This window comes from Protopterus annectens, chromosome 3.part0 (assembly GCF_019279795.1).
Source record: "Protopterus annectens isolate FY-2018-M chromosome 3.part0, PAN1.0, whole genome shotgun sequence".
Classification (NCBI taxonomy): Eukaryota; Metazoa; Chordata; order Ceratodontiformes; family Protopteridae; genus Protopterus; species Protopterus annectens.
This window is the reverse complement of record NC_056731.1, coordinates 876,395,549-876,423,528: the sequence shown is the minus strand read 5'-3', so window position 1 is coordinate 876,423,528 and position 27,980 is coordinate 876,395,549. Positions and strand designations below refer to the sequence as shown.

Here is a 27,980-nt window from a genome sequence, read left to right as displayed (position 1 = left end):
AAATCATCAGGTGTGTGCAAAACCTTTCATCATGAAGCTGAATGTTTGTATGCAGATCACTCACTGGCAGGGAAAACCCTGGATATTTTTATAGTAATACAGTAGCAAGAGCGGCTTCTCATGTGCATAGGTGGGGATTTTCTGACAGTGCTTTTATGATGTAAGGGACTTCCCCTACTTTTCCAGAGAGGTAAATGTGTTTGTTTCATCTGGCAAATAGGCCAGCTGTGTGATGTTGGACAGATGCCTTCCTTAATCCTGCTTTCCACAGTCTATGTTGCTCTTAGAATAGCACTTGAGACAACTGAAATGACAGATAAAGCGATGTTAAGTGTCAGATGATTCCTGCAAGTTAACAAAGCCAGTCATCCTACATATTTCACAAGAGCAAAATGTACTTACTGTAAACATTTTCAAGATTCGGTAATCCAATAAAAAAAAGGAAATCTGAAAAACAGTTAGTTATTGCTTTTGAAGATCATAAGTATGCATACATGTCAGATAGACTGATAATGAGAAAAGGAGGAATGACACGTGATGGGGTAGGAGACAGAACAAGATATATTTACTAGTGGAGACAGTCCGACAACAGTTTAACGAAAAGTAAAAATGCAGAACCTGAAATCCGTTCAATGTCGATCTAAATACATACAAGCAGATTTCAAGACTAAAGCAAAACTAATCTGCTTGTTTAACCAGAATGTTTATATTGCAGTACAAAATGAAACCATGCAGGGGTACTTTCCTATTGCGTCACTTTATCTCCTACATAAAACTCTGCTTGTGAGGAAGCTTTGCATTAGACAGAACAAGCACAGATTGTTTGGCTGTTATTCTAGTGAAGCACATTTTCTCTACTCTGTGAGCTCAGCTATGGCTAACGGACCTCGGTTAATCTTCTTGCATCACTGCATGCTACAAGGTAAGTGTGTGCAGCGTTTACCTCATAATGGTTGGTGAAGGAAGGTAGATTTGCAAAAAAAAAAAAAAAAAAAGTCCTTTCTTAGCTATCTCCATGCAGTATGCAGTCTCATGATAGGCAATCTGCTTACAATGGATGCAAGCATTGTTAAAATCATTGTGTTTTATGTTTTACTTTCTTCTAATCTAACAATACTTCACACTTCTTGGTATCTCATATAACACAGTTTTAGCTAGAATGCAGTCATTCAGCTATAAAAAGCAAGCAAATACTAGTTCCAAGACCAAACACACCCTTCAGTCATCGTCTAGGCAGAATTCTTTAGCTACTGAGTCAGGTAACGCACAACTCATTTGAATTGTCGAAGTATTTCTGCTTGTTGGATAACACTTGATGCCTGTGAATCCTAATTAACAAAATATTTACATCTTTTTTATAACCCCACATTAGAATTTTTGTTAGCTACATGCCATTCCATCTTGAATCAATATGTCTGTTTGGAGCCTTCTCTATTAAAAGTTTAGCAAAAATGTAGCACCTGAGCTATATTACCCGTCACTCTGTACAGTCATTCCACCCCTTATTCACACTGTCAGAGATGAACTTTCACACCTCTATCTTCTTTTAAAGTGACCGATTTACTGTCAAGGAGAGGATGAGGGTGGTATGTTGAAATGCGAAGATCTTGTTTTGTAGTGAGTCAAACGCATGGCAATGACGAGAATGTGTCAACAACAGGAGAATGTATGTTATTGTCATAACATTTTAAAGCTCACAATATTAAATCATATATATATAATTAAAACTTATCAATGTGTAGTGAGTGCTTTGAAAGAATGGAATACAGAATAATTAATGTAATAGCATGCAAAATATTACAGCACTTTCTGAAACACATGCAAAAATGCTACATTAGACCGATAGACGAATCATACTATGTCTCAGGTTGTGGGGTAAATACCAAAATTCATTGAATTTAGAATGTAGGCGGTGTCTAGATAGGTGTTAAGAATTTGCGAGCTTTAATTATGGGTTCATTCACATTTAAGTCAACTGAAGTACATGGAGAACATTATTGTTTGAAGCTAGCAGATTAACCTGATGTGCAGGAAGCATTTTGAAGATTGTCCGTGTTTTACAGAAGCCCAATATGACAGATTACTGTAAAGTGTTAATATTTGTTCAGGAGAGCCCCTGGTGAAAGGCTTTCGTTTATAAGTGAAACAGAATCTAACCTTATTTACGCTAGGAAGTGCATTTATACGGGGTCAAAAGGAAGATGCAAAACAGGAAGAAGAGCTGTTAAAAGCCTTGCCATGAAAGACACCTGGCTGTCTTGGTTTGGAGTAACGATATAATGCAGATGCAACCAAGTCTTATGCTTGTGGGCTACATCTAGGGCCATCTAGGCTGCTGACATTTTACTTAGATACCTTACATGCTTATATTTTTAGAATCATCCAGTCCTCTCTGTGGGCTTGCACGTTTCTGTCCATCTTAAAGGAAACCTTGACCATGCTCAAGATTTCTTCTCAGCACTCAAGTGCTCTAGCAAGTTATGCTTTTTACTGGGAAGGTTAGAGACTCTGGTGTGTAATCAATTTGGATACCCCTAGTCTCTTGTGCATTTTTGGTTACCATTTCAAGTTTTGTTCTGAGCTCCATAAAGTACTGAGACAATAATATCTAAATGGTCACTCATCTTTTAGCAGCAAAAAATCAGAATAATTATTCTGTATGGGTCCCAACTGATCCCTCTGTTGCATTTGATACAGTTCCCCTCCTGATCCTTATGGAGAGTTTGAGCATCTGTGGGATCTTGGGTTTAATCTGTCAGTTGCTTTTGGTGCACCTATATGGGAGAATCACGGTTTGCCTCTTTTTCTGCTCATGCTGTTTGTGGTAAGAAACTGCAAGGCTCCACACTGGCCCAGTTGTATTTGTTATGTTCATTCTGCTACTGCATGACCCTGATTCTGCAGAATGACCCTGATTTTTTTTCTTATATTTTTGTTCTGTATCTTGTATTTTTTTATTTTCTGGTTAATCACTGAGAATTACAATCTACCAGTCAGTCAGCAATGCCAAATATTAGAATTTCATGTTTCATATTTTTCAGAAAACACAAGAAATCTGGACAAAGCCTTAAAAAATGGTGGTGGGGGTGGGGTGGGGTGGGGGCAAAGACTCAAAAATAGGAACAGATTTAAAACATTGTTCTTATAAACCTAGAAACTGGGTTATTTAAAAAAATAAAGGGCTTTAGGTGGTAGTTTGGGGCTTGACATTAGGGATTTATACTGACTTGCCAAAGAAAATTTCAGCAAGTGACAGTACAGCAAACCTAAACTGCTTTAGCAAACCTTAAAGGCACTCTTGTACCCACCACCACACACCCAAACTTAAATACACTAACTCCAGGGACACACACCAGTGAAGAAAGTGCAGACTCCATTATCATTTCGCTGAATTACTTTGTTAGTACTTGTTGAAAGACCCTTTTAACTTGTCTGGCACAGGACTGCACAGTTTTTGAATGGTATCTGTTTTCAGAAGGATCTGCAAAGCAGTAGGTGGTTAGTTATTTGTTTAATGACCCGTCTGTGCCTTCATCTTATCACTCATTTTATACATGGAATACAACATGGGGTACACTACAGTAGAGGAGACTAATAGTTGTAAACAGCAGGGGAATGGGCTGCCATTCTGCTGCATAGTTTATGATGAAGACAAGTAATAAAGTGTTGGTAATTGTCTCTGTTCAGTTATATGATGCCATGTATTTGTTTCTTTCTTACCTTCTAGTGCTCCTGCTTATTTGCCACACAGCAAAGGCAGATGATGAAGTCAAAGCGTTATGCATGGATAGCACTATTTTGCCATGTAAAGCTGATGTTGACCTGAACATGAACTACACCTCTGTGAGTTGGTATAAAGTAAGTATGCAATAATGCCGAAGTCTGCTAAGTGCAAAGCTAATATGTAACAGAAAATACCCTCAACTGAAATGTGTTGTTATAATCTTTTATTTCACAATAATACAATTTAATCAAGGAAATTATAACTCTGCTCTTCCACAAAAGTCTACTACTGCCCTGTGTTTAAAATACAACTGGTCACATAATTGCTCAGAATTTGTTTACAATGGCTTTACAATGTGATTTGGACTTTCTGCTTGTCTATTACAAATGCCAAGCTCTGAATAGGGTCACTTCAGCAGTATCTTATTTGTACATGGACAAATGCCCGGTCAGTTCAACAATGATAACACACCAAATAACTGAATTAAACAGCTCTAACACTCATCCAGATATAAGATATGATTAGTTGTCCTCCTAAGTAATACATTGCACATATTTACTCACTTCCTTATCGATGATTACAGGACTGGGTCAACTTTGCCATATGAGCTGCAGTTTTTGTCTTGGGTGGAAACTTGGTTTCCTTTCAGGCCACTGGTGCCGATTGGTAGACCCTAAATTTCAATAATTCATACAGTAGCAGTCCGTGTTCAGTGGTTTTATAGGTCACTTTCATTGTTGTGACCCATGGTCTGTGCCAGTAGTTTGACCATACAAAACAAAAAGTAAAATTTCACATACAGCAGCTGTGCTACAATTGAATATCATTATAGCAAATGTTGGATGAATGTCCAAATACTTACTAGCAGCAAAATGGAAGCATTAGTACATGTGCAGAAGGCATATTTAAAAATGTATTTTAAAGAGGACAAGTTTTCTTAAGTGTCGGCTCTTTACTATGCATATCAGTTGTAATGCATGTTTTGTAAACTTATTGTGCATGTGTGTTTCTGTGTTTGTGTGCAATTGCTTTTGTGAACTTTTAATAATTCAAAGACATTATTCTCTTTTTATAGGTTGATGAAAATGGCATGACTGCAATAGTACACAGAAATATAAAGCGCAACACAATCTATTATTCTCCAGTCTATGAAAATTCATCAAGGATCATTTGTGATGATACAAACTCTCTGGAAAAGGATAACCTCTCTGAAGAAGACAATGGTTTTTATGTGTGCTTTCTCTGGTCAGCAGAACAAAGTAAACGCAGGCAAGGTCGTATTACATTAACAGTAACAGGTCAGTATACACTTTGTAGTTCAAAATAGTTTGGATTAACTTGGTCAGTTTAAAGTCTGAAGGTTTATCATTTTTATGTGCCTCCCTTGTTCTGCATAGCTCCTAAAAATATTAGTAAAACCGAAGAGATTAGATGTCATTTGGGTGAAATTATGTTTATTGTTTTGTAACTGTTTACATAGTATAATTCCATACCCAGAAATAAAATATTGTTGGAAACAGACTAGGGCATTTGAGAACATGCTTCATGCGAAGGGTTAAAGGAAAAAGGGACATGATAGAAGCTTATTACATTTCTCATGAGAATGCACAGGGCTGGGCTAGTATCACTGTAGGATTTATTTCTCAGTGGTGACAACTCCTGTCCAAAAACTGAGCAGCCAGTCCTAACAAAACAGATTTTAAGCAGAAGTATCCTCATAAAACTGGAATCAAGCCTGATTGATAAATTATATAACTAGGAAAGAGGATATGACTTCTGCAGTAAGTTCTAAGTGAATTAAATTCAGAAATAACCTCACTGGTAGGCCAGAAAGCAAGAGAACAATTTGAAAGGTAACCATTTTTTTATTTGCATTTGTTTACTGGGAAAATCTGGTTGGGCTGATAACTCTTTCTTTAGGGGAAGCTCAGGGAGTAACTCTCCACAGCAGTAGATATCATCAAAGCTCAACTTGAAAATCTGTCAGTTATACATTAAAAATGCATGCTTTGCCTAAATATCTGCAAAGATCTTTTTGCATACTTGGCTAACTGGTGAAATATCCATTCTGCGTATGACCTATAATGAGGGAAGCTCCTGTCAGCACATATTCTGGGGATGTCTACCTCTGAAAAGTTTTAAGGGATAACTCTGTTATTTAGTTCTTTTGGCATAATCATCTGGATATGAAACATTTCTTAGAAAATAGAACTCATTTAATATGTCCCTTTTAAGAGTGCTAAAGATTTGCTGGTGTTAACTGTCAAAAAGTATATAACTCTCAAAAGGAAGACAAAACATATCTGATGTTATCCAGGAGCCTCATACCTCTCAACTGTCCAGATTTTTGCTGCATATTTTTGGTCTGTTCCTCCCAAAATCTGGTGTTTTCTGGCAAATGACTGAAAACTGAAGTCATTAAATAATGATTTATGAGTTTCAGACTTTATATCCTTTGAAAATATGCATGATAACACAAATCCTGTTATTCTAGCAACTTTCTGATTTTCTAAGAGTAATATTTAAAATCTGTCCTTATTTTTGGGCCTTTGTTCCCACATCATTCTAGGTTTTCAGCTTTCTTGTGCTAAAAGCTTTGAGAGGTATACCAAGAGGTAATGCATCTAATATCTAAACACTGCAAGATGGAGTTTTCCAGTGTCAAGTTAAAGCTGAAGAAAACCCAGTGGTTTTCAAATTGCTAATGCAGTAACAGAAATAGACTATCTGAAGCAGTCCTCTGATGTGAAGATCTGCCTGATCTTCCCTTTTCCATACCTCCTGGATGAGTTAAATGAAGATAACACTTCATCAAGGGCTTATTTATTTACTTTTTATGTACCCACTGTGAGAAATGCTTTTGTACTTCTCATTCTGTGTTGAAATATTTTATTCTTTTGACTGTAGTACATCTGCAGTAGGACTGTTCCAATTATGTATCTTCCTATTTGTGAAATAATTTTCATTGTGTCTTTTCTGAACTGGTCATTCTGTTGCTTTAACTTGTGTCCTTTTGTCCCCATATCTGTCCTTTTTGGCAGATGGTGCCCATTTGGCCTCCCAGGGCTCAATTAAAGTATTTTAAAATTAATATCAATGCCTGCCTTCTTTCTTTAGTAATACTCATATTTAATGTAAGCTTAATATAAGCTCCTCTATTCATTATTTATATGGATTCTGGTGCAGACTGGACATAACTTGTGTTATCCTTCTTGAATTGTCCGTATCTCATGTGTGGTCCTTGAGATGATGAGGTCTCCATGAAAGCACACAATGCTCCCAGTGGTTTCCTACTGTATAGTCTGTATAGATGGGATGCCATTTTGCATTCTACTTGCAGAAGTCTCCTACTTTGCTTCTCAGTGTTCTGCTATTCTTCTTCTTTGCTCTCTCAAAATAATTTTTGATCATCATATATGCCTTCTCCTTGACTGCCTCTCCTTTTTTATTGCTGCTACCCTTTCCCTTCCAGGTCAGTTCAGCTTTCCTGTATGTTAACTGCCAAAATATAGTAATTTGCATTTTATTGAATTGAAGCTACCTTGTCTTGGGTGTTTTCCTGCTGTTGCAAAATGTCCCCTCATTATTTCTTTGCCTTTTGTACTTGGTTATTATTGCATATTCTGGAATGATCAGTTACATGGTCATTAAAATAGGTTGGGATTGATGGTGTTCCCAGTGGTATCTCACTGATAACCATCCTTTTCATCCAAGTTGTTACAATTTACTTTTACTTCCTGTGCATTTGAATGCGTAGGCAATGCTATAGTCAAGATTCCATCTAAAGACTCACTATTAAGTCTTGATTTTGTAGGCAGATACCACACAATTAATCTGCAGACTACTACAAACCTAGTCAATAATGAGAGGTCAGAATCAATCTCTGTACCATGTTTCTGTGAGGTAAATACCTTAACTATTATGCCAACTCTTCACCCAAATTTTTCAATCCAAAGGGAAGAATCAAACCCTGTACCTTGTGTCTGTAAGGTAAACACCTAAACACCTTAACCATTATGCCATCCCCCAGCTCTCTGTTTTGTAATTTGCTTAGTATTCAGTTATGTTGCACTGTGTCAAATGCTTTACTAAACCCTAACTAAGCATATATCCTTGACCCCTTTCTGATCTAATACACTGATTATCCAGCTTTAATCCCAATCATTGCACTCTGTTCGATTGTATAGCAGGACCTACAACCTTCTCATTATAAATTCATGTTGTCTTGTGCCTATTGTCCCATAGTTTAAAATTCTGCCAGCTGTGATTCCAAAATTTTTGTACAGTGAAAGCCAAAATGAAAAGACTGAACATTTCTAGTCTTTGCTTTCATCTTTGTTTTGTAAATGTAATTGCAACTGCCCTCTTTTTGTTTTGGGGAATTTTCCCATCCTTGGCTGACTACTTGTTCAAGTTTCTAAATTGTATATGTCCAGCCTGGCAGAATCAATTTGCAGTGGAGATCCAGGGAGAAAAATATTCAGTGTATAAGTAAAAGACAAATAATTTGTAAAGAATGGGTAAAAAAGATGCATTCTAACAAATCTGAATTACTGTTATTGTAAGATGTATGTGCTGTTATACACAGAGGAGGCCACGTGACAATCAGTTAAGTGTCCTTTAGCATACTCTAGTTTAAAAATAAAAGCAACAACCCACTTTTTGCAGGGGAGGGGGACCCCTTATACTCCAGGATCTCTGCAGGTCTATCTGTAATAACTACACTAGCCTTATAAGAATACTTTTCTAAGATTCAGAATTTAGTCATCTTGTAGGGAACACATACAGTTTGTGCCACTAAACAAGACTTGACAGAAGGAGTTTATCAAAAATGGAAATGAAGATGAGTCACTTAAATCAAAAATATTAGCCAGTGCTGTGGGCAAACATGTCTGTTTGCTCTAGGCAATTTTGGTTTGACCAGCAGTCCTGTCAATGAAAGGAACTGGTATGAGGAGAAGGACATTCAGTAGCAAATTCCAGCTTGCCTCTCTGAAGAGGAAGGGGCCACAGTTGATGTATAGAGAGGAGTGTAACTTCCATGATGGCCCCTGAGGTGCATAGTACTGAGATCTGGAGCGTACATGTATACTGTAATGCATATCCTGGTCGACTAGGTACTTCAATAGATGCAGCTCACGTGTATATCCTATGTGAGAAGATTTATGTGGGAAAACGTATTTCTGGAATAAGTGCCCTACAGTAAGTTTTAAAACATCAAGTGTAAATATCTGCTCTGGAGTGTTAAGCACAGACACAGTCTGGTGTGTTTATTTCCAGAATTTCTGGCCCTTTAATTCCTTCCACAACCCCAATGAGCATCCATGTCATTCCCCCCACTAAACCGATGATCATAACACACATCTACAATTTCTTCAGGCTGCAGAGATACAAATCTGCTGTGCTCTAAGGACTGTTTTTGTAGAGCAGTTTTTTTTAAATACATTTTAAAGGCAGAAGAAACTTTCATAGCAGTTACCTGTGTGATAACTCACAGTTTCTGTCTTCTTCACTCACCATGAGCATGCCCACAGTGTACCTCCTGCTTATGTGGGAGCTGTTGCCTGCTTCACTCCTGCTTCACCCCCATCCCGTTGCATTTTATCACTTCACCTGGTATCCACCCAGAACGTCTCCTACATCCCACCCCTCTTAAAAGCATACGCATGACTATTAACATTTTCAAAGTCACATGTCCTCACATCTGTAATACTCCAGACAACCAAACCTTAAAGTGTATTCATCATGTTCTCAAGCAAGTCTGAGAAGCAAATCTTTTGGAACTGGCTATAACCTCGTCACCATATAAAATACAGAACTTTTAATTGTTTGATGCATTTTTTAAGGACAGTCCTCTGATGTTATCAAAGCTGAAAATCCCTGCCATGACTTCATGAATGATTGAACCCACAATACCTCAACTAATATACAGTATAAGCTACTACATTCCATAGTAAATCCATCAATAGTAGTTTCTTACTTCCTAGAAAGACAACGTGCCAACTAATTACTGCAGGTGAAACACCTCACATTGAAAATTAATTGATGTGTTGATGTAGTAGTAAAACCACAATGTAAGTAAGAAGTTGATCCTAAATAGATAAGTTGTTTTCTTCCCTACAATGCTTTCCAGTCGTATATCAAATATTGCCCATTACCTAACATGATATCATTTTGTGGGAGTGATTATAAAAACAGTGAAAGTAGAGAGTAAGACAACATTCTATAATCTTCATTTTTTTGCAAAATCACTTGCAACTTTAATATGAGGACTATAGCAAGAATTTTAATTGATTGTAAATCAAGGATGCTTCTGAAAATAATTAACACACTTTAAGCAAAACCTCCCTCTTTTTTTCTCTGCCCTCCTCCTTCAATCCAATAGACTCTCCTACTTTTATGCCCTCCTCCTTCAATCCAATAGACTCTCCTACTTTTATATATACACACACACACACACACACACACACACACACACACACACACGCTACTTCTACCCTCAAATCCTCAATCTACTCTCTAGTTTTTTTTCTTACCTTCACATCACCCCCTTCTAACTTCTCTTTAATTTTACTCTTCAATTTCACTCCATCTCTTCTATCATTTACTTTCACTCCATCTCTTCTATCATTTACTTTAATTTCATTCTTAATTACTCCACATCTGTAATGCAACTATTCTACGCAGTTTGTATTATCCCTTAACTGCTGCCTTCCTTACATCTTATGAACACCTACCGCTATATACAACTAACACACTTACTGATGTACATGCCTAGGTAGCCTAACAATCCCCAGATATACTAGTATCCATAAAAAAAACTTGGCTTACACAAGGAATAAAAGATGAAGAAATCTTACTGCAAGGATATAATGCCTTAAGACTTGTCAAAACCCATAAAAAGGGGGAGAGGTGGCCATCATCTAAAAGAATACTTTCAACCTCTCTAGGTCTCATACAAGCTCACTCCCACTCTTCAATGGGGAAATAATTATTGGATCTTTACAAATGAATGCTCACAAAAGCCCTTGCATTACAGGAGTTTTCTTCCTCACCATGAAATACCATTGTTACTGCCGAAGAACTTGTCCCCTGGGCATCAAACACCATCTTCTCAGTTGATAGGTTCACAGGTAGGTACTAGTCTGGCAGCCTTTGATGTCCATTTTAAACCAAGTCAGTTTTGCTTTTTGTGCTCAAAATAACCTGATAATAATCTCATGTGAGACAATAATTTCAGGTAACCTGAATATTGATTTGCAAAACAGTCCTTCTAATGGCATTAATTTATATAGTTTCACTCAGTTATTTCAACTCCCATGAGGTACAACAAAAATATGGATAGCCTCTATCTTTGGATTCTCTCTACTTTCCCAAAACAAAATCCTCTCAACCGGTGCCTTACCTGATACCTTAAGTGATCATCTACCCATCTTCACAATAAGGTATCATAAACTTAACCAAAAACAGCATCAGTACAGCCTTGCTCATAACCGCTCCTCTTTCTGTAAGGACCAATCCATTACAGCACTAACATCAGTCAACTTGTGGGCTCTAAAACCCCTCCCACTTGATTAAACTGTAGCTCTGTTCAACTTAATATGCCTTAGTGTACTAAATGCACCACCTCCAATAAGAACCAAATCCATTAAATCAAATACACCACACTGGCTTTCAAAAAGTATGAAATTGCTCATAAAAAGAATTGCTCATAAAAAGAAATACATTGCCTAGACAAAATGGAAGCAAGTTAAAACCATAATTTCCAATCGATACTAATCGATACTATAAACATCTCAGAAACTTCACTAAAAATCAAATCAAAACTGATAAAAACCTACTATATTAATATATATGCAGCAAATTATAACAACCCCAATATTTGGACTACAATCAACTAGCTGGTAAAACCTGGTACACCAATACAATATATGCCTACTTCATCTAATAAGTGTCAGCATTGTCTGCGAAATCAATACCCACTTCATCCAAACAGTAACTTCTCTTATTAAACCCTCAGCATAGGCAGACACAGGTTCTTCTCCTCCTTTGTTAGCCCCCATAGTACTTGCACTCAAACCAGTCTCAACTTCTACAATTAAAACAGCTATTGCTAACCTTAAAATTCATCACCCTTTCCCCTCATAACATACCATATGAGTACTTAAAAACTGCTGCTGATGCAGTAGCTTTTCCTTTCTCTATCGTAATCAACCACTCATTACTAATCAACCACTCATCACTGAAAGTGGTGTCCCAACCCTATGGAAAAGGTGATATGTTCTTTCTTTCCATAAAGATGGAAACTCAGATGAGTTTTCAAACCTCAGGTCTATAGCCATGCTATCTCCACTCTTTCTTTTAAATTCAGGAGAAGCATATCCAGTCTCAGCTCATCAGCTTTCTCAGTGACAGCTGTCAATTTTCTGCTTAACAGCATGGTTTCCATCCTTTGCATAGCACATGTACAGCTCCCCTTAGTTTTATAACATCTGTTAAACAATATCAAAAATTAGTCTCAGCACTTTTCCTAGATTTATCCAAAGCTTTTGACATGGCACTATCCCACCAGAAATTGCTTCAAAAACTATCTTGCAAAGGAATACATGAAATGTCCTTATCTTGGTTCTCCAGCTACCTCTCAAATAGGTAACAGGCAATAACATAGTAAAGTGATATCTATTTTCTTCCGATTGCAATGGATATCCCTCAAGGATCCATTTTAGGTCCCCTGTTATTCAATATATTCATTAATGATCTCTACCTAGCTTCTAAAACAAGCTACTAGCATACAGTATGCAGATGATTCAACAATAATCTGTTCTTCTAAAAGCATAGATGAAATAAAACAACCTACCCAAGAATCTGTCTCTGCCAGAGACCTGTCTGTCTGATACACAGCTGCTCCTTAACCCTAAAAATAAATCCGATCCTATTTACCCCTAAGCATTCAAGTGACTACAAAAATAATTTCAAAATCTCTTCCTCTAACACCAACTTAAACTAAAAAGTCAAACTAAGCTTGTAGGAGTCCCTATTGATGAAGGCTTAAAATGTGAATATCACATAAAACTAGAGAGAAAAACAGCAACCATAAGCTAGCTGCACTCTATACGATCCAGTACCTCAAAGAAAATGCCAGAAAAACTATTGCTCAGTCCCTTTTCATCCCTACACTGCTTTGTATTGCTCCCATCATAATTAAAGTATAATCCACTCAACTCTCGTTCTTAGAACAGTAGTAAAATAAGGTGACAGAATTTGCTTCCAATCACCATTACAGTACATGTTTGGCATTCAAAAGTTCAGTGGTTAGAGTTAAGGCATTACATTACACTTTCTCAACTTGTCACTTCTCATAAATGCATCTATTATGCAGACAAATACCCTAGTTTGAAAAATTTTCTCCAACTTTATAACCTGAACAGACAGCTGAGATTCACTGACAAAAGTTATTAACTGTTACGAAAGCAAACAACTCAGCTGTTGACATTCTGTACTCTCCTTACCTGGCCAAAATTTGTAACTCCCTTCCTCTGTCTCTATAAACACCAACTCTTTTAAGGCACAATGCAGAGAATGCCTAAAAGTTAGCCGGATTAGTATGCATACAACTCATGGATGATAAATGTCCTACCCCTTACTTTTTCCTATTCTTTATAAGTATTATACCCGTACTTATTGGTCCAATATTGCCTCCTTGTTCTCTCCCTCTCCCACTTCTTCCTCCTATCTATCCTAAAATATTCTTTCACCTATTAATACTATAACCCTCCATTTTCTACCAAGTTCTTTTCCAAATGTGTTTCATAGCTCTTTAGATGCTGCTGCTGTTAATTAATAATACTTATTTTGTATATTTGTTGATTACTTGTATACCTCTGTTTACTATGTTCTTCATGTAATGTTGGAATTTTTCTGGAGTTTTTTTCTCCGGGGCCTCCACTGAAAAGTGGTAGCTCTCTGCCCATTCAAGGCTATCCCAGTAAACAAAAAGCACTAAAAAAAATGTGTATGATGTTTACATGAATGTTTGGAAATGAACACATAGGTGCATAATAAAGCTTTACTCCCACATCTGATGATGACAACATTTGCAGTGCCAGCTGACACCAACAAGGATAAACAAATGGACTACTGCCCTCTCACCCTGTGGAAGAAAGAAAGGGTAAATGTAATGGCTGTGAGACAGGTTTAATGGTCATGTTGGGAATGGACTCAACATATTTTTTTATTTAAAAATATTTAAATATTTTACTCTTGAGAGCTCACATTTGTTGAAGAGAACAATATGCTGTTCTATATTATTTTGAAATAATGCTAAACTTTCTAACCTCTTAACAAAGTCACAAAGTGTTCAAATTGACCATCCTTTATTTTGTAAACCATTCTAAAGTAACACTTAGATTTATAACTCCTCTCCTATTATCAGTTTAATGTCAGAATTCATAAACATAGTCCATAATGTATAGCAATGATGTACAGAGTATCTGATCAGAGAAACAGGTGGGATGTAGCCATTGTACCCTATGCATTGTGGTGATATTCTGCGCACTCTCTGGCATCTCCAGACTCTCTCTGCATCCTTTTCCTGTCGATGGGTAAATATTAGGCTATCAGTTCGCAGACTATTACAACCCTCAGCAGTAACAAGAAGTCAGAGTCGAACCCTGTACCTTGGATCTCTGATGTAAAGAGATTAATCATTATTGCAACCCTGTTTACATGGCAGATTGATATAACTGTCCCTTTTAAAAAGGGCAGGCTTGAACTGCTCACTGAGTTGTTTCTTGCACCATTCATGTCAGAGGGATGCACTGGGGATGGTACTCTGAGTAATTCTCTTTATGCATTACATCCCTGTTGCTCCTCTATATTATGTCTTATACACGTACGGAAAGTTTATATGAATTCAGCTACCCTGACTTTGTGCTTTGGCCTTGATATCTGTTTCTTATTTTCTAGCAGTATGCCAGTTTGCTTTCTCAGCAGCTGTCTTTTTCTAGGTCTCAATAATACAAGTCATAACACTTCATGTACTCAAAATTGAAAAAATTCATGCATTTTACTACTTTTCTGATGTTTTTGTACCATTTCAAGCTTTGTTTATATGTGGAGCTCAGAAACCTGCAAAAACATCTAGCTTAGATTTTTATACATAAGGTAGAAAAAAATATCTCTGTACATGTCGATTTATATGTCACCAGAACAATTACACAGTGTAAACAACATGAACTATTAGGATAGACTAAAAGCCCTATCTCTTTACTCTGTTTCCAACTGACTGTTAAGGGTTGACCTATGCTTGACCTACAAGGCACTCACAAATCCAGCCCTGATGGAGCTGCTACACATTGCAAGTCAAACAGCACAAGGGTCACCTAATGTAGAGATCTAAATTTAGTGAGCAACTCAAATAAAACATGCTGGAGGGAAACAGATATGTGTCTGAGAAATTGCCCTTTCTTTGGGAACAGACATCCTATTCACATCAAGCAGAGCCCTATCCTGTCCCTCTTCAAATGCATTTTGGATTAATGGATGGGGAATTGCAAATTCACATATGGGGTAGTGCCTATGTCCCTTATGTACAAGGACAATCTGTCAGATACTCAATGCAGAGGCATAAATCCATGCCATCCTCTTGCCCGTAAGGGCCATATATTGGGTAAAATTGGGTTATAGTTGTAAGGGCCCTTACACCATTAGCCTAGTAATCCCTATGAGCCTGTTAGATTTCAGCATACTGTTACAACTGTTTGGAAAGAACAAAATACTAATCATATCATATTGTACATTTCACTGAATTTTATTTCCTCCACAGGTGATATCATCAAACTTTACAAATTAAAAACAAATACTTTACAGTGAAGTGGTGTTGGACAAATCCCTATATCCCCTGTACCCCATTACGTAATGTAACATCTTCAGTGTTTGCACAACCTCAGCAGAAGTTAATAACATTTGACACAATGATCTGATAATGAAACAAGCTTCAGTGAAATGTGGAGTAATCCGTCTTGTTCAATTAAGTGTAAAAATGTTTTTTCCGCGATCTTACATTGTATTGCATTGCATAATATTTTATAGTTCAAGTAGTGCAAGTTGGATTGATATCTGTTCAGAAAAATAATTCCAACCCAATGAAAGGAACAGATGATAATTAAATGGGTATTTACATATTTAATGTTCAAGTGGCTTTGTATGTCATTCACAGGCTGTCCTGTTACAAAAGACGAGAACAGCGGAACAGCAATGATTCTCGCTGAGACGCTGGGACCTGCGGTGCTACTGCTGCTCTCATTCTTGGGACTCTACTTTAATTATGTGAGTATCTACTTGCTTTTTTATCATAAAAAGAAAGCAATGACACTCATTTTATGTGGTGTAGTGACTTGCGTGCATTTTAAACAAAGGTTCTTTAATAGTTTATAGTTGCAGGTACTAGAAATTCACAAACTCTGTACTCAAAGGCATAAACACATTGCATAGCCATTGCCAATTTTCAGATCCCTCTTCTAAGAATTTTGGTTGGGTTTGCAGATACTATTAAAGAACAACTAGACTCCATGTTTTACATGCAGCAAGACAAGTGCAAACCTGAAACCACTTCATGCTTTTTACTTGGTATAGGGTGAGAACAATGATACAAATACATTATGCTGCAATTTTTCTGTCCCTGGACATTATATACTTTTACACAAAGTACAGCATTATAAATACAGTAAATGATTAGGTCAGAGTTATGTAACTACTGTACGTCTTAACCTGATGTGTAGCATTAATTGTGTTTTCTTCCTCTATTTCCTCAACAATCCAATGGGTGGACATATATTCTGTTTGCATGTTCTATATATATATATATATATATATATATATATATATATATATATATATATATATATATATATATATAAATATATATATATATATATATATATATATATATATATATATATAAAATATATATTTTATTTTACATTTGTTGACCGGGCTAGTCTAGCCGGGGAGAAAAGCTCCCAAACATAAGAACAGTTAGGCACTACAATTTGATAGAAGTCTTACATTGTAAGGAATAACAAAACAGTAAAACAAACATTATTTACATACTTGTAGAGACAAAACATGGGTTAAATAGGTCAGAAAACATAGGTAGATAAGGAGGAAGTAAATTGATTGTAAATAGTTTGAAAGAGAGAAGAGAGCTGTATGATGTTAAAGCTATGGGTATTAATCTGGGGTTGGACATGGGCATAACCAGTGGGACTTGAAATATTCTCTAAGATTGTTTTTGAATGGAGTGAGTGACGTCATGAGTCTAAGGTTATTGGGAAGGGAATTCCATTGCTTTCCAATAGAGTTAGCATAAAGAGCATCGCCACCTATGTTAGATTTGATGGTTAATACTTGAATACTATTTGATGACCGAAGGGAACTAAGATTGGTGTATGGGGTCAGGATTTTGGACAGTGAGGGGGTTTTGGCAGGTTGATGAATTATTTTGAAGGCTTCCGTGAGTTGATTAAATTTAAGAAGATTGGGCAGTTCTAACCAGCCGAGTTTCTTGAGGTTATGGCAATGGTGGGTACGATAAGGTGTTCCTGTTATGAATTTGGCTATGTGGTGGTAGGTGGTAGAAAGGTTGTTGATCTCACGTTTATTCAGGAAGGAAAATACCGGGGAGGCATATAGTAACGTGGAAAGAAGATGCGTTCGGGCAATGGTTAATTTTGCATGAGGAGTAAGAAAGTTCCTGATTCTGTACATTGAACCTAGTTTCTTGTTAACAGATTTAATGGTTTGGGAAGTGTGGAGATCGAATTTAAGCTTGTGGTCTATAGTAACGCCTAGTAGCTTTAAGCTTGTGGTCTATAGTAACGCCTAGTAGCTTGGTGTGGAAGACCGGTTCTATGATGGTTCCATTAGAGGATTCCACAAGAAAGGAGCTAGGATTAGACGGTAGCGACGTTAGGGTTAAGGAAATGGAAGACGAGGGGAAGAATAATAGTAACTTGGTTTTAGTTGGGCTGAGAATAAGTTTCAGGTCAGAGAACCATTTTTCAACTCTGGCGAAACATTGTTGGGTGGCTACTTGAAACTTCTGGAGAGAAAGATCAGAGCAGATCAGGGTAGAGTCGTCTGCATATTGGATGCAGGTGGCATTGGGGATGATAGTGTAAAGATCATTTATAAAAACAGAGAAAAGAAGGGGACCAAGTATGGAGCCTTGGACGCCTATGTTAGGGAGTAGTTGAGATAAACTATTTTTGCCATTGGACTGCTTGTTGCCGGCCAGAAAGGTAATCCTTGAACCAGTTTAGGCCTAAGTTGCCCAGATGAAGGGTTTGGAGGGTGCGGAGTAATAGTTGATGGTTGACCATGTCAAAAGCTTTTGATCAAGAAAGAGTGCAGAGGATCTAAGTTTTTTGTTGCGGTTGCTATTTACTGAGTCGACAAAGGAGAGGAGGGCAGTGGTAGTACTATGATGGGGGCGAAAGCCATGCTGGGTACTAGACAGTAGATTATTGATGGTGAGGTAGTGTAGAAGTTGTTTGTGAATACACCGTTCCAGAATTTTAGCTATTGGAGATAGTATAGCGATAGGCCTATAATTAGATGTTTCGGTGGAAGGGCCTCCTTTATGTAATGGAATGATGTATGAAGTTTTCCAAATGGAGGTGATGGTGGCCTCAGTTATGGATCTATTGATCAAGATTGATATGGGGTAGGCAATGACATCAGAGGCTAGTTGGAGGTATTCCGCTGGGAGACGATCGGCCGCAAGAGTGGACGGTTTTAGTTTTTTTATTAGGGTACGAATATAGGAGGTGGATACTGTTTGAAGGGTAAAGGAGCGAGGGGATGAGTCATGGGGAATAGTTAAAGATGGGGAGGAAGTGGGTAGCTGGTTGGCTAGGGATTGGATGGTCTCTGTAAAAAAAATGTTAAAGGCGTTGGCTATTTCTTCTGGTTTTTGACTTGGAGTTTCTCAGGTGTTGGGGTAGAAGATTTACCAGGATGAAGAAGGTTGTTAAATCCGGCCCAAAACTTTTTTGGATTAGACTGATGTTTATCCTGAAGGTGACAGTAATACTGTTTTTTATCTCTAGTAATGTCAGATTTTGTGGAGTTTCTAAGCTGCTGGAATTTGATGCGATCTAGGGGAGTTCTCTCCATTTATTCCAGGCTTGGTCGCGGAGTTTAATTTTTGTTTTGGTTTCTTTTGTTAGCCAGGGAGCTATACGGTCTTTGGTTCTAACAAGGCGATTTGGGGCGTGGGAGTTGAGAATATTTAGGAAAGTGTCATTGAAGTATGACATACTCTCGGCTAGGGGAAGAGTAGTAAGGGTGTACCAGTTACAGGATTTAAGTTCCGCTAGAAATAGTTCTAGGTTGAATTTTTTCTTGTTTCTAATAAGTTTATATAGGGGTGGGTATGAAGAGCAGAGTTTGTGCTTTATAATAAGTGACAAGGTGGTCGCTAAGGCTGTTGGGGAGGGTACCGGTGGTGTAATTATTAGCATCTTTATTAGTGAGAATCCAGTCAATCGTGCTCTCCTTTTGCTGTGCATTACCAAGTCTGGTAGGAGTTGTGATATTTTGGGAGAAGCCATAAAGATTGATTGGGTGGGGATTAGCCTTTGCGGAGCAGTGGGACCAGTCAATATTGAAGTCTCCTAGTATAATGGTTTCTTGGGGATAGTGCGCGGCTAGCCAACTTAAAGTTTGTTCAAGGTTTTTCCCTGGTGGGATATAGATCATTACAAGATTGATACATTTTTGGGAGTTTAGACAAATCTTTATTGCAATGAGTTCTATATTGGAGACCTGGGGGGGGGGTGCAAAGTGTTTCTAATTATGTTAAGTCTGTTTTTAAACATTACAGCTATTCCCCCACCCTTTTTGGTTATTCGATCATTCCTTAGGATATTATAGCCAGGTGGAAGAATCTCTTCGTCCTTTGTGGCAGGTTTGAGCCATGTTTCTGAAAGACACATAATGTCTGGGGAATGTGTGGCTATCAGAGCATGTAAGCTGGGTACTTTATTGTTTATACTTCTAAGGTTGAGGTGAAGAATGAGGAGGGAGGTATTAGGAGTATGGGGTAGTGTTGAGGTGGCAGGGTCTTGGTGAGAGGCAGGGCCTGGATTAGGGTGGATGTCCCCATGTTGAGTAATGCACATATATACATAAATAATGGGGGGACAAAAATAGGGACAGTTTTTAAATATTGCTCTTACAAACTTAGAAAGCTAATAAGAGTGGCAGGTTTTGCATTAGCATGAGTTTTCTGAAGGGTATGAAATCTGAATCTCAAAAGTCTGTCATTATATTCTGACTTCAGTCCTCAAAGATTTGGCAATAATTTACCAGAAAACCACAGTTTTATACATAACAGGCTTAACATAATTAGAAACACTTTGCACCCCCCCCCAGGTCTCCAATATAGAACTAATTCCAATAAAGATTTGTCTAAACTCCCAAAAATGTATCAACACCCCTCTGATTAGCCATTTGACAATAGTATACATTTCAGATTTAGTCTTCTGTAACCAAGCCTACAAAGGGCTGTGACAATGGGATGGCACTACTGCCACCAGTGTTATAGGCTGATGATATCACTACCACCAATGTGACCCTCAAGGGGCAGAATGCCACCCACTGTGATGTTGCGATGGTTGGCTGTGGGAGGAATTGAATCCAACCATTGCCAACCAGGACTGAAATAACAGGAAAAACATGTACAGAAGTCTATTTTAATAAATAATTCACAAAATATAATTCACAAAATACAACCTATCTCCATGATCATAAAGGGAATTTGTACTGCTGCCCTGGATATAGGTGTCCAACCTTCATACTCCAGCAAGACTATACACAGGCCACTTACAGAGCTGAGTCATTGGCCAAACTACCTCAGGCCTACTTCTCACTTCTCTCTGTCTCTCAGTCTGAGTATGTCTTTCAGTGTTCCTTTATCCACAGTATCACACAAAGTATTATTTTCACATATGCAAACACACACACACACACACACACACACACACACACACACACACACTTCCCATAGAAGGCTGGCAAAAATTTCCAATCCCCCTCATCTTTCTTCCTTGCATAATAGTGCTGCCACTACAAAATAAACTCTAGTGGCAATGTTGCAGATGAATGGATCCAAACTCGAGATCCTTCAAAAACTTTAATAAAAGTCTTGATTGAATGCTTCATCCAACACGGGACTTCATCAGAATAGTCAGTTCATCAGTACTGCCACTACCCCAGAATAGCCAGGAATTTCCAGTTACTTGCTGCTCTTATTAAGTAAGCTAGATCTAAATGCACCAAATAACACTCTTAGATATATGCTCCACAACTTATTAACCAACAGGTAAATAATCATTGCACTATACTCGGATAAGTAGCAATATATAAATAAGTATATAATGGATGCACACCTCTTAAGTGTACATATGTTTGCAGAATGTCCAGATTTTGCTTCATGTTTTAGCCTGTTATGTATAAAACTGTGGTTTTCTGGTAAATTATTGCCAAATCTTTGAGGACTGAAGTCAGAATATAATGACAGACTTTTGAGATTCAGATTTCATACCCTTCAGAAAACTCATGCTAATGCAAAACCTGCCACTCTATTAGCTTTCTAAGTTTGTAAGAGCAATATTTAAAAACTGTCCCTATTTTTGTCCCCCCATTATTTATGGCTTTGAACAGATTTCTTAGTCTAAGAGGTTGAAAGCTATGACTGGATAAGAGTCAGAGGAGCTTAAAGGTTAAAAAATTTGCTTTAATAATGAAAACAATGCAAACACAGATTATAATATATGTAGGTTGGTACATAAAGGGAAATAAAGTAGACAGAATGCATATAGAAACACCTAAGTTCTGGATACCCAAGTCTCCTGGCTACCTCTTATTGCAGAAATACTGTCCCTAATTGTCATAAGCTAGAGAAATTAACTAATACTCACAGATAGGTCTACCACAACCAAAACAGTATCCAAGATTATTTTTGCATAGCATAGCATATAGTTATATACAATGTATTTTTCTTCTGCTCCCAAAGCTCATTACATGACATTTTTCTGTTGCTGTTCTTGAGAAACACAAGTAGTGAGATCAGTTTTACTAATTGTCATAGCAGTGTTCCTCAATCACCTCAGTTCTGTAACAATAGCATTTGCCAGTACATATCCACATATGCTTCCTTCCCTTGGCTCCATTCCCTTGTGGCTTAGTGATATTGCACGTCATTAAGACCATCAGCAATTAACATCTCAAAAGACCATTTCTTTTCTTTTTTTCTTTATTTTGTTACATTCACAAGAGAAGACAGCAAGTATAGAGATCCAACATACATCAAAAGACATACCCTGTTTTTGTGTTTACAAAGACAAAAATCAGAAATTCATAAGCTGTATGGAACAAACACACTGACTGCAGATGAACAAGAAAGACACTACATTTTTACTCAGTTTCTTTTAGCCTGCCATTATCCCCGGTATCCTGGGGATATGAAAAGTCAGTGTAGAGGTGTTGCTCTTTCTTATTTAGTACCATGCCAACAGTAAATGTAGAAATTAGTGTCAATAATTTCAGTGAATCAGAACTGCTCTTGCTGGCAAAAAAAACCCCATTTAACAGCATGCTATACATCCTTCTCAAATTTACAGATTTTTGCAGAATATCCAGATTTTTATCTCATATTTTTATACATAGGTTCATAGATTATATCAGGCCAGCTGCCCTTGTGGGTCATTCTAAGCCTTGCCAATTAGCTCATGTGAGAATGAAACCCTGCACTTTGTGTTTGTAATCTAAACACCTTAATCATTATTCCAACCGCACACTGTTTCTCATAAAATTGTGGCTTTCTGGCAAATCATTGAGAGTTGAAGTCAGAAAATAATGGCAGACATTTGAGTTTTAGACTTTGTATCATTCAGAAAATACATGCTAATGCAAAATTGGTTATTCTATCAACATTCTTAAGTTTGTAAGAGCAATATTTAAAAAGTGCCTCTATGTTTAGAACTTTGTCTCTTCATTATTTATGGCTTTGTCCAGATTTCTTGCCCTAAGAGCTTGAGAGGTATGCTGCTATAGTATAACATTAGCCATGACACCCATTTGCATTACATCTCAAAAAGCATAGAAAAGTTTCAAAATAGTAACCATCTACTTGGACTAAGGCTCCAGCTTGAAAACTGTCAGTTTACTTGGAATATTCTTTGAACAAGATACTATAAAGCATTTGTAATTGGAGTAACCTACTGGAGTAGACTTTGTCAAAAAATAGAGTATTCCCCCTTTTTTGAGTTATGGGGACTTCAGAGACAATAAGTAGCAAAGACTATGGAAGTGTGGTTGTCGTCATTAAAGGGAGAGATGGTATGGGGCTTATGCTTTAATTTCGTACACTTGCCTATTTGCAGTCTTCTGCTCACTTTCGTATTACTTATGAGATTTACTATTTTTAGAACTCGGAGGTCAGTGTAGCAAATATGGCATATAGCACAGAGCAGTATTGCACTCAGCAGGTGTGGCAGTTAAGCTCAGAGGATTAAGTCAATAATCTGCTAGTATACATTGTATAGTAGTCATAGATGAGTTCCTGAGTTTCCATTTACCTACAGCATTGGTCCAGCTATGAAAGTAGCCACAACCTGATTAACAAATATTATACTAAGAAAATAGTGTTCTGTATTTCTCTCATGCATGAACTCTTGCTGCGCATCTCTAAGTTGCAAATATTAATAAAATATAAAGTGAAATACAGCCCAGTAATATTCTCGGTAAAGGAACACAAAGTCAACAGACATATACGCAATTATCTATTTCGTTTCTGTTAGACTTTTGGTCTGACAAAATTCTAAACTATCAAACTGTCAATGTAAAGGTGATGGTCCTCTTCTTATACTAATATTTTGCATAGATTAAATACTCTATCTTTATTTACTTTATATGTGTTTAAATTGGAAAACAAAATTGTTGGATTTTTATAAAGTGAAATTGCATTACAACAAGGTATTAAACTGATGGTTGTCCAATCATAGCAACAAGATAAATCCTCAAATGAATCCATAATTACAGTCTCATTCTCCAAAACCAATAAAACTTGTGAATATCAGAAATTGTTTCCATAATTTAGGATTCAGTCCTATTCTCCAGGAATTGTCTATTTGGAATTGGTATTTACTTTCATGACTGCTTGTTTCACCTAGTTAATCTGGTTTCCTTCTGCCTTTCAAAAAAGTGTCCATATTGTTTGGATACTTTAGCCTTATCGTTACACTTGTGACAGTAAATGAAAAGGGTCCTAAAGAGACACGCTATTTATACAGTTAACAAATTTTCTAAATAAACAAGAATCACTTCCAAGAGATACAGGCTTCCAAAGAAACATTTTTCATGTTTCCTGGTTTACAAGCCAATATCATTTCTTATTTTTCATGGGTCATCTTCTCCTAGTTCATTTAATTCATTTATTTTATTCTAATGGGCAATGAGGTTTCCCTTTTACATGGAAGGCAAGAACAGATTAAATCTCCTGATAAAATCAAAACAACAAAGAAGAGCATTCTAAAGCAAAATACATTTCACAAGACGACCAGAGTGAAACAGACTATTTATGAGGACTCAGATAAAAAGGTATGCAGGGCAAAGCCAAGTTTGTGTGTGTGTGTGTGTGTGTGTGTGTGTGTGTGTGTGTGTGTGTGTGTGTACACACACATCACAAAAAGGCAAACAAATAATAATAATAGCCACTTTTAATCTTGTGGGAAAATAGCTTTTATCAGTGCCTTTCCATGATTCTTTTCAACCTCTTAGTCTCTGTGCTCCTCTTTCATACATCAGGAGATTTAATAATGTGGAATGAATGGGCAGATCATCCTATCTATAGGTAGGTTTGAAGTAAAATGTGGACTGCACTTTTCTAAGCATTTAAGGGCTTCATACAGCCAATGGCTAGATGAGGTAAGAAGCTGAAACAAGATGTGGTAAAAGAAATGACAAACTTATTCTTGTGTCTGTAATGGAGGAGAGAGTATCCTATAACAAATGAGACAAAACTGAACAATATTTAAAAGCAGACCCCAAGGAGTTTTAAAGAAGACTTACTGATAATGTTAGCTGCATATATGCAAATAGTGTTTACCTGAATGCCATTTTATGTGTGTGTGAGAAAAGGAGTAATGCTGATTCATTTTCCATTCTTACATATTTTTTCTCTTTTATATTTCTACAGAGGTATTTGAGAGTGCAAGACATGTTTTTGAAGACTTCAAAATACAAATTGAAGTCTCATCTACTTCCTCTGTTTGCTACAAGAGACAATTATAAACCAGTTTTGTTGACTGAGGAAAGCGTTATAGTATAAAATGAAAACTAAATATGCCTCATGAAGAAAGGCAGTGTGATGGAGGACCAAAATACTCTGTGAATCCACCAGTAGGAAATGGGAGTTGATTCATTCTGTCTCTAGCTGGTATAGGCAGGTCCCTCTTGTGCTGGTACTGACCTGCAGACAACACTACTTGTACAGGACACCTTATAAGTTGAACATTGAACCATACAGGGCTACTGTTTTACGGTTGGTGATATGGCTTATTGGTCTCACTTTTAACAGCCTTACCTGGAAAAGAGTTAATTGCACACATATCATATCTGTGTGTTACATTTTTGAGTAGGAAGTAACTTTTAATTGCCACTGGCAATGAATATGCCTAGGTTACAGATTTGACTGTATACCAGTTTGCATCTGAAATTGTAATTCAGACATAAAATGCAATGGAACAAAAAGCTAATGTATTCATTTGTTGATCTCCTGAGTACTGAATGGTGATAATGCTAATGCAATTCATACCAAAGAATGCAGCAGATCAAATATGTGCTTTACTTATCTGCTGATCTCTTGGCTATTGAAATGCTGTGTTTATGGATGTATCAGATTAGGTAATGTCGAGTATTATCTCATCAGTCATACCAGATGCGAAGGACACTTTCCATTTTGTGGGACAGTGGGTCATAAATGGATCGTGGCTGAGGCGGCTATCGGACTCCACACTAAACTGTATTTATAAAAGACAGAATAATTTACACTAGTAAGAGAGAAAGCTGCAACTGCTCTACTTTTTGTTTGCCTTCTAACAGATGTAAATCTCAAGAAAACAGTTTTGGTGCTAAATAATGTGTTAAAGAAGCTTGATTACTTGAATAATGATCGCAATATCGCAATATCTACAAGAACTGGACAGCTGGCTCAAACTAAAATCTATTAGCAGAGTTGCTTGAGGAGGATTGTGGTGACTCAAGAGGTCACCAGTAGTTTATAATATTCAACCTTTCCAAGATGCATCAGTCCTGATGTAGGGACAGAAGGGCAGAGTCTACAACAGGAGGGCTAGAATGCAATTTGTTTACCACTCAAAGAAAAACAAAAAACTTAAATTGAATTTGCATAGCTAGATCGCTAGATAAATAGACACTTGCCCCTAACCCATTATTTGTTACTCAAAACACAAATTTATATAAACACTGAAAATGAAAACTATATCCCACTGTGGATGTATATGTACTCACCGCATTGTATCTGCTGCTCAGTTTAATCACCTCTGTGCTTACCAGTACCCAGAGAAAAGGTAAATTCTTTTTTATGCAAAAAACCCCCAAAAAAAACAACAAAGTTATCTTGTATGTTTGTTCCTCACTGAATTTGAGGAAAAAGTGTTTCAATTTGTATAATTGAGGTCTATGTTTTGATGGAAGATTTTTTTTTTCTTTTTAATTTTATCTACTTACCTGTACAAACTACACTTTGCTAAAATTATTTTGGAAGCAAAATTTCAATTGAGTTTGCAAGCTGATGGCAGATTTCACTCTGAAGCCCACATAGTTTCATTTAAATGACAAAATGTTGTTTTGTGCATATTTTACTTAATTTGCTGATTCTTGCTTTATAATTGCTCCTGGATGCTTAACATTTTCTAGCCATATAATTACTTTTAATTTCAGAAATAGATACTGATGATACTTTGGAATATGCTGCCATATGTTCAGATAAATACTTTTATAGCCAGGAAAAATGTAGCACAATGTAACATCTGCATAAATAACTCTGATATACTTTACTGAGTGGCAGCATATGCATATTATTCTTCTGGTAAAGTATACTTTTACTTGAGTGATGCAGAATCTTATTTTAATATCCTACAGACTTTATACAATTTTTTAGAAATCTGAAAAATTCTTTGGAAAACACAACTACAACCAGATCTGTCACTGTGGCCATCTGGATACATACAGTTAAAGATGTTCTGAGGACCTTTTTTGCTTCAGCATTTGAGAATTTCCTTTTAATATCATACTCTTAACAAAATTAAACTTTTTGCAACAGACGCATGCAGCAGAGGTTTCTGATGTTTTGTGATGAGACTCCTTCTTATGCAGAATTTTGAATAATATTTTATAATTTAACATGGGGTTATGTTGAAAGTGTAAACTGGGAAATGTTATCTATTCCCAAAACAATATCAGTAAGTGATTTATGTCAGAATAAGAACATTTCTGAATTCTCTAAATCTGTGAATCAGTTATGCTTGTGGAACTTATAAGATGCTTGAGTCTTAGTTTCTCAGCAAATTTTGTATAAGCAGTTCTCTATTTTGTATAATACCTTTTTAGCATATGTAGTAATTTTGTCAGTTTTGATATATGTAGCTCTCTTGAATTTTATGTATGTAAGCATTATACAGAAAAAATGTAATGTTAAAAGTTTTGAAAAAATATATTTGTTCCTACAGTTTTATAAAGTTGACTGCTAAAAACAATTTATATGTCTCTGTTTTTAAGATTTGACAGAGTTCATAAAGCTCAGTCCCCTTTTTAGACCTTCTGAATACAAATGCTTCCCAAAAGGAACGGGCAAGTAAGACAGCTGAATATGGTGATTTGTATTTGATGTTGACAAGTATAACACGATGACTATCATGTAGGTTGCTTTTGTGGTATTATCAATCGCTAATCTATGTGTGTTCATTGTCAAGGAGCACTCTCTTTTTCTTAGGAGCATCTGAAAGACACAGACACAGACACAGACACTCCTCTGCATCCTCCCATGTGGGGAGCAAGCCCCCAGCATGCTTGAACTTTTCATAGTTTCAAGTTGAGATTGAAGGGATCAAACCCAGGACTACATGATAAAACTGCTTAGCAACTCATAGTTGTAACTTGCTCTATCAAT

General features: G+C 36.8%; 1 protein-coding gene across 2 annotated transcripts; it reads left to right on the top strand.

The window, feature by feature from the left end:
- Window positions 1–594: 594 nt before the first annotated feature.
- LOC122796603 lies at window positions 595–27,567 on the top strand. 2 transcript variants are annotated; one of them, XM_044065205.1, is made up of 5 exons: window positions 595–922; window positions 3,728–3,858; window positions 4,800–5,022; window positions 15,942–16,051; window positions 24,987–27,567. In XM_044065205.1, exons 1-5 carry the CDS (start codon window positions 610–612, stop codon window positions 25,116–25,118), a joined length of 909 nt encoding a protein of 302 aa, XP_043921140.1. In that variant the 5' UTR covers window positions 595–609; the 3' UTR covers window positions 25,119–27,567. The 2 variants fall into 2 exon arrangements, with proteins under 2 accessions (XP_043921140.1, XP_043921141.1); XM_044065206.1 differs by lacking the exon at window positions 595–922 and adding an exon at window positions 2,236–2,824.
- Window positions 27,568–27,980: the final 413 nt, after the last annotated feature.

What these genes read in the sequence shown, in the direction of transcription:
- LOC122796603 (XM_044065205.1), top strand. Translation starts at nt 610, where the DNA reads ATGCAGAACCTGAAATCCGTTCAATGTCGATCTAAATACATACAAGCA. An exon ending in GCATCACTGCATGCTACAAG is followed by an intron (nt 923 to 3,727) that starts GTAAGTGTGTGC and finishes CTTACCTTCTAG; the next exon opens with TGCTCCTGCTTATTTGCCAC. An exon ending in CCTCTGTGAGTTGGTATAAA is followed by an intron (nt 3,859 to 4,799) that starts GTAAGTATGCAA and finishes CTCTTTTTATAG; the next exon opens with GTTGATGAAAATGGCATGAC.